The following is a 19,415-nucleotide window of genomic DNA, read 5'->3' as shown; positions in this document are numbered from 1 at the left end:
AAGCCAAAAAGATTCCGTGACATAAAAGTTTCTGCCTAAGGAGTTGGATTTTGCTCTGAAAGCACAGGGACCTATTTGAGAGTTTGCAATAGGGAATGAAATTTGCAATTAAGAAAGATCACTTTAGAAGCTGTGTAACTAAGGAAGCTGTCGTAATTGTGTAAGCAAAACCAGATGAGGGCTCAGCTAAGGGTGATGCTAGGAGAATGGATGGTGTGGCAAGAAGTGGACAGATTTGAGATATTTGGGAGATAGATAGAATCAAAGGAATTTAGTGATCAGTTGGATATGGGGAGTGAAAGAGAGAGTGGTATCTGTGGGAACTGCCCAGTTTGAGTTGGTAACTGAGTGGAGTGGAGCATTATACCATTTACTGACCCAGGAGAAATCCTGAGGAGGAGCCAGTGTGTGAAAAAATATGATTTTAGTTTTGTACATACTGAATGTAATGTCTGGGAACCTCGTTCTAGGGATTAGAAAAGAAGTTAAAAATTAGAAATGCAGGTTGTAGTTCCTTTGTATAGGCGGTGTTCAGTTTGTAGAAATTGATGAGATTGCTTCTGTGCTGATCAAATCTTACTTTGGGCTTATGTAAGAGAAGAAATGACCACTAAACACCAGCATTTCATGACAGGGAGAGTTAGAAGAGCCAGCAAAGGGGACTGAGAATGAGAGCTTGTGTTGGAGAAAGAAGAGCAGGAGGAGGAGAGCCTAAGGAATAGGAGGTCTTAGTAAGGGAGCGTCCATAATCAAATGCTTGAGGGAGTCCATGATAAAGATGGAAAAGAACCCAGTGGCTCTGACCAGATAGAGGCCATTGTTTTGTTATTTTACAGATAGAGGCATTGGAGTGAGAGAGACCACACAGCCTGTTTTCAGTGAGGTGAACAGGGAATGGGGGTGAAAGGAGGAAATGGTACTATTTAGAGAAGATGGATGGGTTAGGGGAGTTTTTCAATTTTTGAGAGTCTGTTTAAGGAGAGGCTTGACTATGAGGTACAGACTGCAGAGAAGGCTATGGTCCGGAGTGAGGGCTTAAAAATATTGGCTGATGAGGAAGCAAAGGTTTGGGTAGCAAAAAGAACAAGGGCCTCTTGAGCCCAGATCAAGGGATCTGCACTGGACATGAGGGATGATACTGCTGAGACCCGGAATTAGGTTGCAGGCCAGTAGAAATCAGCTTGAGGGTGGGAGTGCTGAAGTTTAAATTCTTTCTTGATGAGCTCTCGTTTCAATTTGTGGAGAAATTTACACTCTGGAGGAGGAGGTGAAATAAGAGAAAAAGTTGGGAGAGTTGCTTTGGGAGCCAGGAAAGGGAGTGGGCCCGGGATGAGGGGAAGGATTGCAGGGAGGCTCCGTGGGGTTATGGGTACCAGGCTGCTTGTCGTAGGATTTGTTTTTCTGGCAGGCTGGCCAAGACAGCAACAGCAAAGGGAGGAGGTGAGCAACTTATAATGGGCACTCCAGAATTAGGGAAATATTATGTTCTGGGGGTCGTTGTGTAGGCCCTGTTCTCCACCACCCTCTATACCTCAGTGGCCCCTGAGGACATCACTATATGATGATACTACGTAATAACTGATGTTTGTATTGATGACTCTGAGTCATCAAGGAGATGTATAGCATGTCCAGTGGCCTCTGTTTAAGGAGGAAGGAAGTTAGTAGTCATACAGTGAAGAAAAATTTCCGTCCAAAATGATGACAAGAATTGATGGATCAAGGATCAAGGTAAAGATCCTAACTTCCCAGATCACAGCTTCATTTAGGACCTTGTGTGGGGGGAGGGGGTGTTGAGAGGAGCTCTTGGAAGGAATGAACATTCTCTGTAGAGAGCAGGAACCCTGTGTTCTCACTGGGTTCCAGAGTCTGGAACACAGTAGGTGCTCAGTAATCGGTTGCTGAAGGAGTGACTGCATGAGGACCCAACACAGCCCTCGTTTTCCAGGGAAGCTGAGTGCTCTCTCTCAGGCACCCTCCTCTAGCATCAGATATCGTGGTGTTTTCCCGTTCAGATTCTTTTCCTTACATAACTTTGAGTTTTGGGTAGTGTTATTATTCTAAAAGCATTTTCATATCTATGACCTCATTTTATCTTCGGAGAAATTCTGGGGTGGCTGAGTACACAGCCATCGGTCCTGGGACTATGGTGAGGGCCAGAGGATCTGGTTGGGGGCTCACAGGCCTGTCTGTCTGGCTTCCAGCAACGATCCACGGTGGCATCCATGATGCATCGTCAGGAGACTGTGGAGTGCTTGCGCAAGTTCAACGCCCGGAGAAAACTGAAGGTGAGTCTTGCCTTCCGGGCTGCCAGTGTCCTGAAATCATGCCTTTTGACAGTGCACCCCCTTCCCCATCATAAAAGGAAGCTCCCTTCCTGATTGCAGCTGAACTATGAAGGTTGTACATGTTGGGGGGGCCCCAGAGACCTGCCTTCGTCAGGCTCTAGTCAGCAGCTGCTCTCTGCCTGAGACCTGGTGACACTTCTAGAGGCCGATTGAATTCACAGGTCCCTCTTCTTTCCCCAGGGTGCCATCCTCACGACCATGCTTGTCTCCCGGAACTTTTCAGGTATGTTTTCCCAGCCATGCACTTTAATTCTACCGAGGTGAGTGGGTCAGAACAGGGTGTTGCCATACCACGCCCTCCCAGCTGGGCGTCTCGGCAACACGTTGACCAAGATGTTAAGGATCCTGTTTTGAGGGGCTGCTGCGGCTAGTTCCTGTAACCTGAGATTTTGGGGGGGCTTTACTTGGGTTCGAATTTATGAGCTCTGTTTCCTAGGACCTCCCAAGGAGTAGCCTGCCCAGCCTCCCATTTACCTGGTCCCTGGGGATTCTTATTTAATTGTCTGAAGATCTCTCAACACTTTAAGATTTTAGCCCATCTCTGGGGTGTTGGAGGATGTGCTGGGAAAAAGAAAGAGATGAGGTGTAGAGAATTTTCTCAGTCACCACCAGTAATTTGCACAGTGAGGTGATCTCTACTTGACTGTGTCCAAGTAGAGATGACTAATAGAAATTATTCCAGATGTTTAAACCTTTTACAGTGACTGTGCTTAAAATATTCTCTGTGATACTAGCTATAAAAGTGAAAAACTAGAGACTAGCAGGATGGAGGGAAAGGAACTTGCTTCAATTTGCATGAGCGTTTGGGAGAGTTGGGACCAATAATTTGTAAATCACACTTGATATTTCTTTTTAAGATGCAAGACATTCCACCTCCTCCCCACACCCCACACCCCCATCCTCTCCTCCATTGTTTGCCCTCAGTTGGGAAGCACAGTGGCTTTTTTATGAAAAAAAGATGAATGTCAGGACTTAACTGAAGAGGGAAGGGCTCTCTTTGACTTGGCCTTTTCTCCTGGTCTTCCCCCCCCACCCCCACCCCACCCGACCTCTAGCACCACTGTTTTGGTTCAAGACCTCCCTTCTCATTCTCATAACAGTGCTTTCCTTCTGCACTGCCGTGGAGGCACACAGCTAGCAAGTGGTACAACCAAGGCAGTGTGGATTGTGTGGGCGGCTCACGTAGGCAGCCACTCTGGGCAGAGCTTGCTCCCTTGAGATTGCGTCCCAGTGGACTCGTCTGTGTTGGTTCCAGGTAACCTAAAGCTCTGGCTCTGGGGGAGCCACAGGTGAAAAGACATGGGGCTTCATGAGCCCTAGCCTGAGCGAGAACCACGGAGCCCAGGACGGTCAAGATTGGAGAGTGAGCTGAGGGAGTATCCCACCTCAGGCCATCCCCTTGGCCCTGGTGTGGGGCTCATTCTTATGTTGTGGGTGCCCAGGAGGGGAAGTCTGTGGTCCTGGATTCACCTCCCACGATGGGAACAGAAGGGCGCAGTTGGCTGCTTTCAGCGGGGAAGGAGCTGTGGTCCCACATCGTGCCTCTTGTCTTCTAATTACTTGCAGCTTCTACTTTCTTGGTTTAAGAGCCTTTCTTTAGGACACTCAAGGGCCTTTCTGTGCTGACCCTAGAAGGGTGATCTCAGGAAGAAATGTGAAGAAATGTGAAGACAGGCTGCTAGGAAATCAATAGCATGTGCCCCATCCCCTGGCCTCAGGCCTTGCAGCAATCTCGCCCGGTCCATTTCAGAAAATTGGTGTCCTGGTTTAAGGAAATCGTTCTCTCTGTTAAGACAAAGCACCTTCACTAATCCCTAAAGAGCCTCCTGTCCTTGCTTCCCAGACCTCATCTGGCTTTTATGCTCACTTTTCCCTGGGTCAGAGGAGACCAAAAAAAAGAAAAAAGAAAAAAAAAAATGCTGCAGGCATTCCAGGATGACCTGTATAATCAACAAGGAAGGTCACCTCTGTTTCTTTAGGAACAAGCTAGGCTGTTTTCTGAGTTCATTCTGACAGGGGTGTAGCTTAGCCCTGGACTCTAGCAGGTTGGCTAGTGGTGAAATCAGAGCTTCTAGAATGTACTGCTTCAGCAGCCTTTGTTTTCTTCATGGGGCCTTGTTTCTTAGGCATTTTTACCCTTGGAACACTGTAATGTACGGGCTGAGAAAAGCTGCCTCTCCTGGCTCCCTGCCTTGAAGAGGGAAAGCAGCCTGTGTCTCTGAGGAGCTGGGGAACATGGAGCATCAGTGAACTTAGCTGCACACGGGCCATGGACCCTCCCTGGGCCCTGAGTGCCAGTCTCTCTACTGTTTGGAATGTGGCCCGAGGAAAGGGCTGCCCTCTGCCCTGGGCTGTCTGAAAATGGCCTCATTTAGGTCCCCTAGAGAGGAAGGTCTGAAAGTGGGGCTCAGTTTCCTCATAGCCTTATGCGAGGGCTGGGCCACCTCAGAAAGGACACTGCCTCTCACCAAGTCAGGCTTTTCTCTGTAGACCCTCACCTGAGGTGGTCCCAGGACAGGTGCTGAAGCCATTTCTATGAAGTAGAGCTGTGGTATTCCCTATGCTCTGTCTGAACTCGGTCCTCTCAGGTCCCCAGACTGCTGCAGGGCTGGCTGCACCTGCTCCTCAGCCTGTCCCCAGCACCTTCGCTCCCCCAGCTCGGCTGGCTTGGCCACGCCGCCTGGACCCTGCTGTGCGTGGGCGGCCAGCGGGTTCCTGTGCCTCGCGCTGGGGCATGCTCGCTGCTGACTGGCCACCGTGGCTTTGCGGCAGCTCTGTGCACTGAGAGATTGTATCCCCTCAGTTGGCAGGCAGAGCTCCGCCCCCGCCTCGCCTGCCGCGAGCGCCGCCAGCCTGGCCGGGCAAGGTACGTGGCATGAGTCCTCCCCGACCGCCTGCCTCGGCTCCCTGCCACCCCACCAGGAGGGCCAGCATGCCAGGCCCACTCACCAGGGAGGCGAGTCCCATGCTTGCGGGCTGAGATGGGCATGCCGGACGGACCACCTAACTTGGCATCTGCGAGCGCATTGGTGTTACGGAGCCCCCTAACCAGCCATGCATGCTGGGCGCTTGCCAACTCTCAGGAGGCAATAGCCTGGGGACATGGAGCTGGGCAGCAGGAGGTTTTCCTCCAGACAGCCCAAGAGCCTGGCCTGCCTATGAGGGCTGTGGCCAAAGGTGGGCCCAGAGACAGCCCTGGGTGTGCTAGGACTAGGCTTCAACAGCACTGTTGGAAACTCCACAGAGGAAGCCATGCCCCTCAAAATTGTGAAGTCTGGTATTTTAAGCCTTCAGTTCTGAAAGGCTATAGAGTACAGAAGCTGTGGAGACAGAGTCCCTGGGTTTGGATCCTAGCCCTGCCACAACCTGAGCAAATCACGTCAGCTCTCCCGGCCTTAGATTTCTCATCTCTCCTGGGGGAGGCTAATAAATAACATGGCTGTGATTAAGATCATGTATGTTGAAGGCTCTCAACCCTGCCTGTACAAGATAGCTTGTAAAAACTCCTGATGCCAGCACCCCACCCATCAAATTCAGAATCCGTAAGGCATGGAAAAGGCATAAGCCAAGTGATTCCAATGGGCAGTCGGAGTTGAGAACTCTGAGGTATATAAAGCACTTAACACAGTAGGTAGTCAGGCATAGTAGTAAATACATTTAAAAAAATAACTTTCAAATAACCCCAGCATGACTAGAAATAGACCCAAAGGCCATTTTGGAGGGTCAGAATTTTTGTGACGGAAGGACCCCTATTCTCACTGTAGAGAGATGGGACCCAGTTTGGGTCCAAATGACCACCTGAAGGTGAGAATGGCAGTAACAGTAGTGACAGCAGTTAACACTGAGTATTTGCTATGTGCCAAGCACTCTGCTTAGTGCTTTTCATGCATGGTCCCATTGGATCCCCATCTGTCCCTATCCGCACTGTCCTATGACCTAGGCCCTGTTTTGTCCCATTTTAAAGATAAAGAAACAGGTTCAGGGAGGTTAAGTAACTCACTCAAGGTCACACAGCTAGCAAGTGGTACAACCAAGATGCAAACCCAGTGAAGTCCAGTAGATCAGACAGTAGGGCTGATTTCACCTCCCCGCGCCTCCCAGACTCTCCATCTACTGTCTGCTACCTGTGGCCTTTATGGCCAGCAGGCATCACCAGCCTTCCTGCACAGAGCTCACCAGCCTTGAGCATCACCTTGTACTGGCTAGAACCTGTTTAATAATGTAATTTTGTCCAGTCTTTCTGCTCAGTGGGTCCAGAGTGGACGGAGGAAAGGGTGGCAGATAGGACCCAGTAAACCTGTTGAGGACCTGCCCAGTCAAGGCTTCAACCCCCTGGCAAAACCCTCCTGTAGGTGGTCCTGGTTTCTGTGTCTGTGCCTGTCTGTCCTCACGTCTGGTCTCCTTCGTGAACTGTGACACTTGTTTCTTGAGAACACTCAGGAGATGTCTTGCATCCTTCCAGCTTGGCTGTCCTGAGAATCGCCATCTAAGGGCGGAGCCCTCACCTTTCACCCTGGCACTTTGCTTCCAGGCCTGGGTGGAAGCTGTCGAAGGCAGAGTTCCCAATGCCCCAAGCAGCTCCAGTACTGAACGTGGTTTCTCCTCCTAAGCAGTGTGTCTCTGTTTCTGCTGAGCCCTCTTCCACAGCAGAGGAGGTCCTGAGCTACCACCCTGAGGGTCTGACGCTGCTTGAGATGTCCTTCATGCTTTCGGGCTACCAGGAAGGGCTTTGCTTCCAAGGATTTCAGGAGACTCCTGGCCCCCTTTTCAGACACAGCAGTCTCTTGCGGATCCAGCTGCCAGACTTCAGGTTGGGGAAAGGGTACAATGCAGGAGACTTGATTTTCCTTTTTGTTTTCACAGCTGCCAAAAGCCTATTGAACAAGAAGTCGGACGGTGGCGTCAAGGTAGGTGTCTCCACCCCTTTAGCCTGAGACTGGCCTCTCCTAACAGTCACTATGGAAATTGTTGGCATCTTGTTCCCCCTTCCCCAAGGAACCTTCCTATCCTTGCTTTTCTGCTTTAAACCAGAAACCTTTGTGCTTAGAACAGCAGGTTCCACTGGCCTGAGAGGGCAGGAGGGAGATGTGTTTCTCCAGACCCTAACTTGATTGGAAAGACTCAGGGGAAGTGATCCAAATTATGGTTTACTAGAGCTGAATCCTGAACTTGACTTCCAGACAGATGCTTCATTTCCAGGACTTGACTCTCTGGGTCTTTTAATCATTTGGTTAATCTTTGTTTTTTGTTTTAATTTTTTCTTTTTCTTTTTAAAGCACAAACCCTTTTTAACAAAGGAAAGCAAAGTTTGCCTGGTTGACTCAGGGTACAGGGCTTGGTACCTGAAGCCACTACTATCCTTTTGGTCTTTCCTTATCTCCAAGGTGCTTCCAGAACCCAGCTCAGATACCATGAAGTGAAAGTATCTTAAACTTTCACGGGGCATAGGCTCCTTAGAAACAGGTGAGGGACATGGTGTATCTCATAGTTCGTTCCCATTTGATGAGGGGGCTTTACTTGTGGGATCAAGACAAGAGAAGGCAACAGTGTCCTACAGGGACCAGCAGGAAGCCCTAGTGGGACTGGCTGATTGGGCAAAGTGGAGGAAAGGAGGCTGGAGGTCCTCACAGGGCTCAAGGTGTTCTATAGCTGCTTTGGGGACAGAAAGGCTCCTGGAGCTGTGGTATTGAAGAGGAGTTCATGCTATCTTGAAGGCTCCCAATTTACACTGCATAGAATTTCAAATCGTGAAATTACCCAAACCTTTAAATTCCAAGAAAAGTTTAAATTGGGCCTTTCCCCAGGATCTTAGGTCCCCAGCTGAGATCCACACGTGTGTGCCATTTCCTTCTCCCCAACCCCTCCTCTTTCTGTCACTCTCTGCATGCCTGCTTCTGTGTATTTGTGCCCCCAGGAGGGGAGCTTGGGCTCCGCACACACCTGCTGACAGGGAATTGGGGTTGGCCAGCATCCCCCGCTAGTTACAGGGACATGAGCTAGATGGGTGGAGCCAACTTAGGAAAAGGGGGCAGGTTTAGCTGGAGAGAGATTTTTCATGTTTCTACCTGGGGAAGAAGCTAGAGTCAATCAATCTTTACAAAATATTTAATACATACTTATCAGGCCCGGTGCTGCACTTAGTTCTAGGGTCACACCAGAGATAGAAGAGGTGATGCAATATTTGTCTACCTTTAGGAAGTTGCAAGTTTAGTTGAAGAGGAAAATGGACACACCAGGAATCAGCTACGCACTGAATGGTATATGGTACTGGACCCTACATGGGATGGTTCAGTCCAAGAGGCTTCTGGGAAAAAGCTTATTGGAGAAAGCTGAAAGGATGTAGGGAGACTGGAACAAGTCAGTGATTGGAATGGGGATTGAGGGTGAGGAGACAGGGGAGGGAGACTCACCCTTTGTTTTTTTTTTTTACTTTGCACACAAGTATTTTCTTTAAAATGAGAATGTATTCTATAACGTAAAAACACCACAAAAATATTTTTATGGGTTCTGTTATACATATTGATGTTTTCTGCCCCACTGGAACATGGGGTGTGTGGTAGAGGAATGTCAAAAATGCAAGTGGATTGGTCTGGTTGGGCAGAGGAGTTGGAGGTTTGTATGTCAGACCATGGGAAACGCTGTAGGCCACTGAGCAGGGAAGCTATGGTAAGTAAGACCGATGTTTTTGAAAGATTTGGCTAACGGTGTAAGAGTGAATAGAAAAGGGTAGGTATCAATAGAAAAGGAGGTATCAATTAGGCTTTGTTGTAATCTGGGTGTAGGGTGAAGAAAGGTGGTTAGAAACAGAAAGGGTTAATGTTCAAAGTACTTAACCATCAGCAGAGCATAGGCACCAACCAATCAGAATAGGTGCTGCCTATGGGTAATTGGTCCAGCTGTTCCCATAAATGCTGGGCTCTGATTACACATTAGCTCTGATTAGAGGTTTGCCAAAGGAAGTTCACACTGGATGTGGGGGGTTAAAAAAGGGTCCATCGAAGATAATGTCAAAGTTTCTTGAATGTCAAAAGAATTAGTGGTGCCTCTGCTAGAAATTGGAGTACTTGTGAAGGAATGCCCAGTGTGGTGGGAAGAGATGCTTGGTTTGGACCACACTGAGATTGAGAGGAAGGTGGAGATCTGCATGGAGAGGTTTTTAAAGGTGTAGCCCAGGAAGGCGGTCGCACTGGACTGCAAATGAGGACTCGCCTGAGTGAATCACATGAGTCCACTCACTCAGCCAATTCTGTGCCTCAGGAGCTGCGACGGCAGTGACATAATCCACCCTTTTAAGTGTTCACAGTGGGAGAGAGACAGGGATACCGCCAGTTCTGGTGCAGTCTAGTAAGATCCGTGAGGGCCCTGTGCTCAGGGCAGGTGCTGGGGATGCAGAGAGACGAGCATCTGAGCCAGAACAGATTTTCTTGAAGGAGACGGCCCATGAACTGAGTTTGAAGGGTTGGTTGGATTTTGCCAGGTCAAGGAGGGGGAGCTATTCCAGGCAGCGAGAATAGCACATGTGAAGATACACAGGTTTGAAACAGCATGATGATTGTGGAAACTTCAGTAGCTTCTGTATGGCGAAAGCAAAGAGCGATTGCACAAAATAGGACCTGAAACAAAGCAGTGATAACTGAGACGGTAGTGAGAGGATGAATAAAGGAGCATGTTTGTAACAGAACTTTCTAGATGCTGGCCTCAAGGAGGAGTGTCAGGGGCAGCCATGTAAGATTAGCCTAAGGAGCTAATTAAAAATGTACAGATTCCAGGGTCCATCCTGGAATTCAGATTTAGGAAGCCTTGGGTGAGAGGCAGAATCTGAATTTTAATAATACTCCCCTTCCCTCATGTGAATCCAAAGCACATGAAGGTTTAAGAGTCCAGCAAAGGCAAAATTGGGGGGTTATTTGTTATTAAGGGGCTGGAAAAGAAGAGGAAATCAGCAAAGGAAATGTAAAAGGAACAAAGAGGTGGGGGAAGAACAGAGGTATGCAACAATGCTGGACCCTCCAGGAATGCTAAGAAAGATGAGAGCTAGGCAAACAGTCATTAGATAAATTGCTTTAAATAAAAGCATATGTGGGGAACCTAGCCTAGTGTCTGACTGATATGTGCTCAGTAAATGAGTTTGATTCTTGAGAAAAAGACTTGGACTGTCGTGGTGGGACCAGAGGCTAAGATGCATGTGTTGAAGAAGAGAATGACCAACCAACATCAAAAGGCCAACAACAGACAGGTTGGGGGAAATATTCACAGCAGGTGTGATGGGAGGAGTTAATATTATTTTTATACCAAAGAGCTTTCTCTCATAAATAAGAATCCCCCCCTAAAACTCAGTAGATGATGGTCAAAGAAGATGAACTGAGACTCTGTCTGAAAAAGAGGACGTAAAACTGGTTCACAAATGTGGATGTTTAGCCCCACTTGTATCAGAGAAATACAAGTTTAAACGAAGTGCCATTTTTGACTCTTAAGTTCATGATTAAAGTGCAAATCAGAATGATTTTGTAAAACGGCCTGTGTGTCAAAAGCCATAAAAATATGTTCCTACCTTTTTTATCCTTTAATTCTACTTCTGGGAATTTATCCCAGATTAATAGTTCAAAATATAGAAAAACTGAAAACAAAAAGATGTTCAACATGACATTATTTATAACTGAAAAGATTGGAGACAATCTCCAAAGCCAATAAGATAATGACTAAGTAATTATGGGAAATCCTTACTAGACCATTACAAAGTTATTCATTGTCATGATATATGATGACAGAAATGTTTTCTGTTAAGTGGAAAAAGTGGGACATAATATACTATCATCTAAATATTGTTTTAAAAAAGCAGTGTGTTTGTAGATTATATATAGGATTATGGATTTTTTTTCCCCTCTTTTCTGTTTTCCAAATTGCTTGTAATGTGGCCACAGTCCTTTTATAAATCAGGAACAAGTATGTAACAGTGACACGGTAGGATGAAAGTGCTGAGGAAGGGATGAAAGCAGGACGTACGGGGTTTGACTTTTCGGTGTCCTCTTAAAAGTTGGGGTGATACCCTGTGTTATGAAGGAGGCCTGTAAAGTGGCTCCGAAGATCCTGAGCTGTTGTCAGCATCTTGGATCTTTCTTTTAGACCCCACCTTCCTTTCCCAGCTCCTGCTTAGGCCCATAGGGTGGTTTCCAGCTCACTGTCCAGCAGCTTTCACAAGATGCTCAAATATTAGCATCGATTGGAGCTCTTGAATTTGGGGACTTCAGGTTCTGGTTAGGTTTCTTCGAATGTGGATTCCAGTGACCCAGGGTCTGTGGAAGAGCGAGAGCCACTTGTGAGGACGACACTTGAGGGGCCACAAACTCTCAGATCCCGAGAGGTCCCTCGTTGAGGACTTGTGCATTCTGCTAGTCCCAGGCCAGAAGGACCACCCAATATTTAAAATAATAATGAAGGAAAGAAAGAAAGGATACAGTTATTTCCTTAGTACTGTTTGAATATTTGTTTAAGTATGGAAAGGAGCTTGAGCTCTTTTCTGGTTTAAATTTTAAATAAATATTAATATTTAATTTTTAAATATAAGTAAGATGTGGTTCTTTAGAAATGATCTGGTATTTAAACAGTGCTGCAGTGTGCTGCTTGAGAAAGAGCCCGGCTGTGCATGGCGGAGGGCAAAACCCCCGGAAGGATGGAGAGGAACTGGAAGAAGTCTACTCACCTGGTAGAAGCTAACCCTTGAGTAGAAAAGGATTATCTCGGGTTTTCATGCAGGACAGTTTAGGGAAAAGAGCCAGCGAGGAGAAAGCTGAGCACTTACTCCTCGTTAGGTGACAGCTGAAAGTGCTGCCTAAAGCAGGGTTCCTGGTGAAAGCGACCTGCAGTGGTCTTGGAGGACAAGCCCCTGAAAATCACAAGAACCAAGACTGGGCCTGGTCTGTTCCCCTGCAGAGTTCACTGATCTGATTCTGGGCAAGTTAGAAACCTGTGCTCTGCTTTCGCCTAGGGCAAAACCAATCAGCAGACCCAGTTCAGCTCAGCAAAGGCTTGTTGATTGTATGCTAACCTTAAGGCTAAGCGCCATGGAGATTGCAAGGATAGATAAGATAATGGACCTTCCTTCAAAGGGTTAAGACTACTCTAGCTGGATAAAGGGATAGATAAGTGTATATAGGAATGTAAGCAACTCCCTCTGTTTGAGGTATTATTTTGGAAGTAAAATCTCATCCTATGTTTGGGCATATAGGAAAGGCTAATGAAAAAAAGTCCTAATTATATTTAGGCTTTCTTTTTCTTTAGATCTAAATTGTGGACTATCCTTTTAAATACTGATGGTGGTCCCTTTCTTTTGAATTACAATACAGTTCCGAAACTGTCTTCTAAAGTAGAGTGTCACCCCCTTGAGTGTAGGAATGTTTATCTGATACGTTCACTGTACCTGGAACAGCCCTCAGTGAGTACTTGTTCGATATTGTTCAATGGATATGCAAGTCGAACAGCAGACAGACATGGTCCAAGGGGACGTCTGTCTCGCAGCGAGCTAATTATAAAATTCTTAATTACCTTTCACCTTTCAGACAGTCTTCTGAGATGTGTTTTCAGTGTTCCATGTGGCCTTTATTTTTATGCTCTTGTTACACCGGAACATAAAGTCCATGAGCATCTGGTGAAGACCGAGGAATCACTGCTTTCAGCCCTCCCTGTAGTTTACATCTCTGTGCCTTTGTAATCACTGCCTTTTGAATCACCAGCATTTCCCGCGGATTGCAGAATGCAATCAAACACTGAAATCTTACACATGAGCATGGCCATAGCGACAAAGAAAGGGATGCCAAAATTTATTAATAACTGTCAGATGATTTTCAACATCTTTATCTGAAAAGCAATGTAGGGGAGCAGCGAAAAAGTCTAGGTTCAAAAGCCAAATGTTATTATTCTGAGGATGGCCTAGAGTAACTTTTGCTGTGTACCTGGTAGCTGCTCACCCAAATTTCAGGCAGATTTAGTAATGAGAGAAAATTATTAACCTTATAGGCGAGCTGGCCTTTTAAGCCCAAACTTCTAAGTAAATTTGCAGTAAAATGGTACTTACCCTCGAAGACTTGTGACTCAACCTCCTCAAGAAGCTTTCTCTGAGCAAGGCCAAGACATCTCAGGGTATACTAACTGTGTGTTTGTGAACCTGACAGCAAGCAGTTCTTCCTCTCCCAGGGTCTGCCTGGAGGTCTAGGTGCTGTTTTCACCCTTTTGGGTGCTGGACTCCAGGTCTCCTTCTTCTGCTCTTTTCTCCTGAGGCAGAGCCCACGCTGGTGCACTAACCTGCAGTGTCTCTGTGCTTCTCTTCTTACCTCCTCTTTCCCCTTCTCTTTCCCTTTTGCTGTGGTGTGTCCAGAAAAGGAAGTCGAGTTCCAGCGTGCACCTAATGGTGAGCCTTGCCTGCCCACCCATCCGCCCACTCCATGCTGCCTGTGCCCGCCTGCCAGCCACGCAAACCCATTCTGCCATGTGCGTGTGCTTCACTCATCCTCACTGCATGTCTGTGCTGGGTGGGCAGGTGTGGCCTATCCTGCCAGGCGGGGGCCATTGTCCAAGGTCTCCTAGTGGCCTAAAAAGTGGGCATTGGAATGTGTGGTTGGCACCCCCCGCTGCAGGGCCTGGACTGCATCTAGCAGCCCAGGGCAGGAAGTGAAATGGGCAGGGATTTGGAGCCAGGTGGCAAGCACAAGGAGAGACCCTCACTGTCGCTCAGGAGGAGAGCCCTGCTCACCGGGCACAAACAGCCACATCCCACAGACTGGCAGCCATTGGACATCTGTGTGGTGGGCAGAAGAGCTGGTTGTAAGCTCACAGCTCTGAGTCTCACTCTCCTGGCCTTGTCCCCTGTGCCAGTGCACATTAGCAGGCTGTGCCCAATGTGTCATCCTTCCCACCCAGCCCTCAGGGAACAGCTGAAAGACAACAGAGAATGCATCTTCTTTCTCATGGGACACAGGGCACCAAGAGAAACCCGACATCCTGAATCATTCTGAAACCATCCATTAAAATCAGAAGTGGGGCCACCTGGGTGACATCCAAGCCCTCTACAGATGTGGCAGGGTTTACGACATCCTGCAGTCCTTGCACATGTCAGGCTCTTTGTCTCAGCTGGGCTTTGTGGGCAAGACAAACATGTGCAATTAGTCCCGTATAGGAGGTCCGTGTCAGCGGCTGAGCTAGGAGGGCTCTACTCTTTCCTGGTGGGAATGGAAGAGAGCAGAGCTCACAGTAGTTTAGACCCACATCCTGACTATTCCTGGGACCCCTCTTCTCCAGCCTGCAGAGTTCAATGGAGTCTTATAGCACTTGGTTCCTAGCTTGAAGTTCCATGCCTAGCCTTGGGTTTGGGGACATCTCAGCCATTGACGGTAAGTTAGGCATGGATGGGTTCAGGTCTGGTCCAAGGGGCCGTAAAGGAGGCCTCCCCAGGCTAGAAGGAGAGGACAGTCTGGTGGCTTCTCATGTGTGACCTCATTTGTGCCCTGTGCAGAGATGGTAACCACGTGTTTGTCTCTGTACCTGTTAAAGAACTCGCAGGCCTCAGGCTGCTTCTCAGTGGTCACCACCTCCATTGGGACTGAGCGCATTGATTAGGGGACCGTAAGAGGCAGAGAGCATGGATACGACTGCCCGCCCTAGAGATAGACCCCCTCCCTTCCTTGCCATCCTCCCCTTGCCCTCCCTTGCTGTGCCATTCAGTGTAACATTTGGAAACACAAGGAGACATCCTGGTGGTCTCTGCCGTTAGGAATGTTAGCCTGGTTGGCAGCCTGCTCTTTCCTGGGGCTACGTTCTGGGACTGCAGTCATAGCCCCCGCCTGGATTCACCTGCCCCACCTTAGAACTCGGCCATTGCGCCCAGCTAACCAAGTCCAAGAGTAATGAGGCAGGAAGGCCAACAGCAAAGCCCTATCTCTGCTCCCTGGGGTCAGTAGATGCATTTTGTATCCATTTCCATCTCTTTCCTCTCTGGACACCATCTCCTAGGCCAGATTTTCTGTCTCTTCTTTTCCGATTAGACTTCAAGCTGGTGTTTTAGGGGAAAAGAAATGCAGGTGGCAAGTTGAAAGGGCAGCAGGAGACTGCCCCAAGACAGAGGATCCAGAGTTTCTGAATATTGTTCTGCTTTCTTAAAAACCACCCTCCTTTTCCTTTGTAAAGTGAGTAGATCCTGCATTTCTTTGGGTGAAGATGATACGGCATCTGGCATAAGCAGCGATTTCTGAAGAGATGCTTTAAAACAAGTCTTTGGGCCGGTCCCACCTTGAGGATGCCTCCAGAGCTAGGTCTCTGGACCCCTCCAAATACTCCCCTCCTCCGATCATCTCTCCAACCATTGCTCCCATGTGCATAGTGTTATGGAGGCCACCTCAGGCCCAGCTCTTCTGGGCCAGGCCGGGGGCAAGGGAGGTCTGGGAGTCGAACCTGAGCTGCTTTGGTGACTCTAGAGGAACTAAACCATCTGTTTTCTTGTCTCAGCCACAGAGCAACAACAAAAACAGTCTCGTAAGCCCAGCCCAAGAGCCCGCGCCCTTGCAGACGGCCATGGTACCTCCTGACTACAGCTTCTCTGCCCCTGCCCCTGGCTGCCTCCCGCTCCCTCCTGCTTCCTCTTCTTGCCCTCCCTCCCAGGTCTCCTTGGCCCTTTTCCTTTCTTGATCCCTGTAGAGCAGGCTGCTGTGTGTACTGCCTATAGACCCTTTTCCACTCATTGTCCCGCCCGACCATGCTCTCTCCTGCACGGCAGAGTGCTGCTCCTGCTCCTTTCGCTGTTGGGGGGAGGAGTTCAGGGCTCTCAGCTCCACCTCCCAGCCCCAGGCTGGGCCCCCTGTGGGTCTGCTGTGGGGGCCTGGAAGGTGAGTTGCTAGTAAAAGGAGAGGGTAGGAGCTTTCTTGGAACCTGTCCATCTGTTCTTAGAGGCCTCCTTGTGAAATCTGCCTCAGCCTTTCCTTTGCAAAGCCATGAACAAGAAGGGCTGGGGTTCCCACCCCCCACCCCCACCCCCAAAGAGTGCTGATCTGTGGGTTTCTGGAGAAGCCCACGCTGCCCATGCTGAGTTCTCCCTGGCCTCATCCGAGGGTCACTGTGTACTCTCAGAGCTCTCTGCTAGCAACAACTAACTAGAGAGTGGGCAGGAGGGATGGCTAGGAAAAATGGAAAGGCAATTGTGTCTGCTACTCCTTCTACTTCTTGTGGACCCTCATGCTGCCTGACATGGTGACGTAGGGACAGGAAGTCTGGGGAAGGCAGAAGGTAGGTGAAGCAGGCAGCTCTCTGGGCTCAGCTTGCTGAGGAGCGTCCGGGGTCTTCCTGGGAGACCTTCGTCCACTCTCCCTGTGTCCCTGCTTCCTGTGTGCCCCTCAATCAACACTTGGCAGGGCGCAGCCTGTGCCCTCAGCCCCATAGCTCCTCCAGTGTTCTTGTCCTATGGGGAAAGAAAACTCAGAACTAGCAGGAATCAGGGACAGAGGCCCTCATCCTCTCAGCTTCCCTGGTACCTGCTTCCATTAAGTGCCAGGCCTCTCTTACTAGCCAGTGCTGTCTCCTAAATCGGGGCTTCCCAGCTCCCTGGGACCCAGCTGAGTCTGGATATTTTGTCTTCTGAGAATGGCTGGTGGGCTGGCCTCAGTGATCATAGGGACGCTGAGGGTACTGGGGTAGGAGTGGGGTCTCTCAGGGAAGAGCTGGAAGTCTATCCCTGGGTCAAGAGGGTAATTTTCGTCTTCTCTCACAGGAACCACAAACCACCGTGGTGCACAACGCTACAGATGGGATCAAGGTGAGTGGATCCTGAGCCTGTCTCCTGCTTTCCGTGTCAGCAGGAAACAGGTGGGCTGCGTCACAGGGTCAAGGGTCCTGGGAATAGCAGCCGACAGGCTGCCCCTCACGGCAGGGTGTTTGCAGAGTCTAGGCTGGGGGTGATGTGTAGGCACACTGTCCCTCCATTGCCAGGAAGGGCACTCACTATGCCTCAGTGATTCTGAGCTCGGGTTCTGTATTCAGACAGGCCTGGGTTTGAGTCCTGGCCCTGGGCCACTGGATAAGACCCTCTACTACTCTGTACCTCGAGGTTTTTATCTGTAAATGGGAGATGATGATAATAGAATTGTCCTCCATGACTTGTAATGTTTCAATGAGATTTACGTACATGTTAGCTAGAAAAACAGGCAAGAGTGTGATCAGACCCCAGGGCATGCTGCAGTCTGAGGCCTCACCCTTTATGCCCTCAATAACCTTGTCTCCTTCTCACCACCAGTAGCAAGTATTTATTGAGCCCCAAACCATCCATGGCTCTGGTTTACAGAAGTGACGAGACAAAATCCCTCTCCATACGTGTGGGGGAGACAGATAATAAGCCAAAAACCAAGTAAATAAGATAAAATCCAGTAGTGATAAGTGGTAAGGAGAAAATGGCACAAAGTAAAGAGAGAGTGAACAGGGCCTTTGATTACGTGGTCAGGGAAAGGCCTCCCTCAGGAGGTGATATTTGAACTAAACAATGGGAACAAGACCACCAGGCTGACGGAGGCATAGTGCCCTAGACAGAGGGAACTGCAAGTGCAGGGGCTTGGCATGTACATGGAATGAAGAAATAGAATAGACGAACTCAAGCAGAGCTGAGAGTGCCGTGAGCCAGGGGCTGGGGGGTGGGGGCTGGGGTGGCAGGAGGGTGATGAAGTTGGAGAAGTGGGCAGGGCCTGCTATGTGGGACTGTGTAGGCATTTGCATTTTATTCCAGCAGCAACAAGAAGCTAGGGGAGGTTCTCAGCAGCGGAGTAATATAGCCTGATTTATTCTTTGACACACCACTCTGGCCATGTGGTAGGCAAGAACTTAGGGGAGGAGGCAAGTGTGGAAACAGGGAGACCAGGAAGTGATTTTAGTTGTTCAGGTGCTAGCTATCGGTAGCTTGGACTCGGGTTGCAGTTGTGTATTTGAAGAGAAGAGGCAAGGGGATTTACTTTGGAGGTAGAACTGACAGATTTGATTTTAGATGGTACAATTGAGATATGAGAGAAAGAGAAGGATCGACCTAGCATCAAATCTAGGCGATGACTCTAGCCCAAATAAGGGCATTGATAGTGCCATTTATTGAGTTGGGGGAGACTAGGAAGGGAGTTTGAGAATCCAAAGTTTTGTAAGTCCGATGGCAAGGGTGGAAATAGAACTTTCTATGATTCCTCCTTGCACCTACTGTAGGAGCACATGCTCTGCTTTTGTTCTGCTTGGTTCCTCTGGTTTCCAAGGACCTGAGTGTATAAAAATATGTTCTTTTTGGACTCTAGGGTTCCACAGAGAGCTGCAATACCACCACGGAAGATGAGGAGCTCAAAGGTAGGTGCTGGTCCTTGGTGGGGAAGGGACCCCAGCAGTGTTCCAGGTACCTTGGCTCCAATGGAGTACCTGCCGTGTCTGCCCTCAGTCCTGAAATTGGTGGCTCCTTATACCCCAGGAGTGGACTTGGCTACTTTCCAAGAGCCAAGCTATGAGGCCCCTGTCTTGCTGGGCAGGGCAAGAGGCATCTCTTCTTTGATCCCAAGTCGGGAATAGCTAAACTAGAGCTTCTCCTGAGCCTATCCAGGGCCAGGGCTCAGGCAACTGTTCCTGTTGCTGATAATGATGTGACATCCCAGAACAGGGATATCTTGAGTCCCTGCAGAAGTAGCCCACAAATGTCTTGAGTCATAAGTAGGGTGACCAATTGTCTCAGTTTCCCCAGGACTGAAGTGATTCCCAGGATGTAGAACTTCAGGCTTTAAAACAGAAACAGTCCTAGGCACATTGGGATGAGTGGCTCACTCTTGTCACAAAGCCTTGGCATGAAGGACGGTGTCAGAACCACATTTGGTTATGTCCTGGTGATCCTGTGAGGACCGCCAACCTAAGCTTGGGCCTGGCCAGAGTGCCAGGGCGTGTGGGAAGACGTTGCAGGCCAGACCACTGGGCATCTCTGTCCTACTTTTTGGTTTAGCCTCCTGGAATAGCTCCCTTTGCCTTCAGTAAGTGACCTCATGCCAGGCTCTCAGAAAAGATGGAGGAATGTTGCAAGACAGA

The 19,415-nt window shown here is 48.8% G+C and overlaps 1 protein-coding gene across 36 annotated transcripts in view; it reads left to right on the top strand.

The window, feature by feature from the left end:
- CAMK2G (calcium/calmodulin dependent protein kinase II gamma) overlaps positions 1-19,415 on the top strand; it is a 52,426-nt gene that overhangs the window by 25,697 nt on the left and 7,314 nt on the right. For 8 of the 36 annotated variants that reach the window (XM_074339597.1, XM_074339603.1, XM_074339595.1 and 5 more), the window contains 8 exons: positions 2,202-2,285; positions 2,526-2,568; positions 5,149-5,211; positions 7,209-7,252; positions 13,717-13,749; positions 15,840-15,992; positions 17,095-17,139; positions 18,647-18,695. In XM_074339597.1, the coding sequence (XP_074195698.1) occupies positions 2,202-2,285; positions 2,526-2,568; positions 5,149-5,211; positions 7,209-7,252; positions 13,717-13,749; positions 15,840-15,992; positions 17,095-17,139; positions 18,647-18,695 (514 nt within the window). The remainder of the gene's footprint in view (positions 1-2,201; positions 2,286-2,525; positions 2,569-5,148; positions 5,212-7,208; positions 7,253-13,716; positions 13,750-15,839; positions 15,993-17,094; positions 17,140-18,646; positions 18,696-19,415) is intronic. The other 28 variants (XM_074339612.1, XM_074339626.1, XM_074339624.1 and 25 more) reach the window with 11 other exon arrangements.

This window comes from Rhinolophus sinicus, linkage group LG07 (assembly GCF_036562045.2).
Source record: "Rhinolophus sinicus isolate RSC01 linkage group LG07, ASM3656204v1, whole genome shotgun sequence".
In the NCBI taxonomy this organism is placed as follows: domain Eukaryota; kingdom Metazoa; phylum Chordata; class Mammalia; order Chiroptera; family Rhinolophidae; genus Rhinolophus; species Rhinolophus sinicus.
This window is presented reverse-complemented; position numbering and strand designations above follow the sequence as displayed.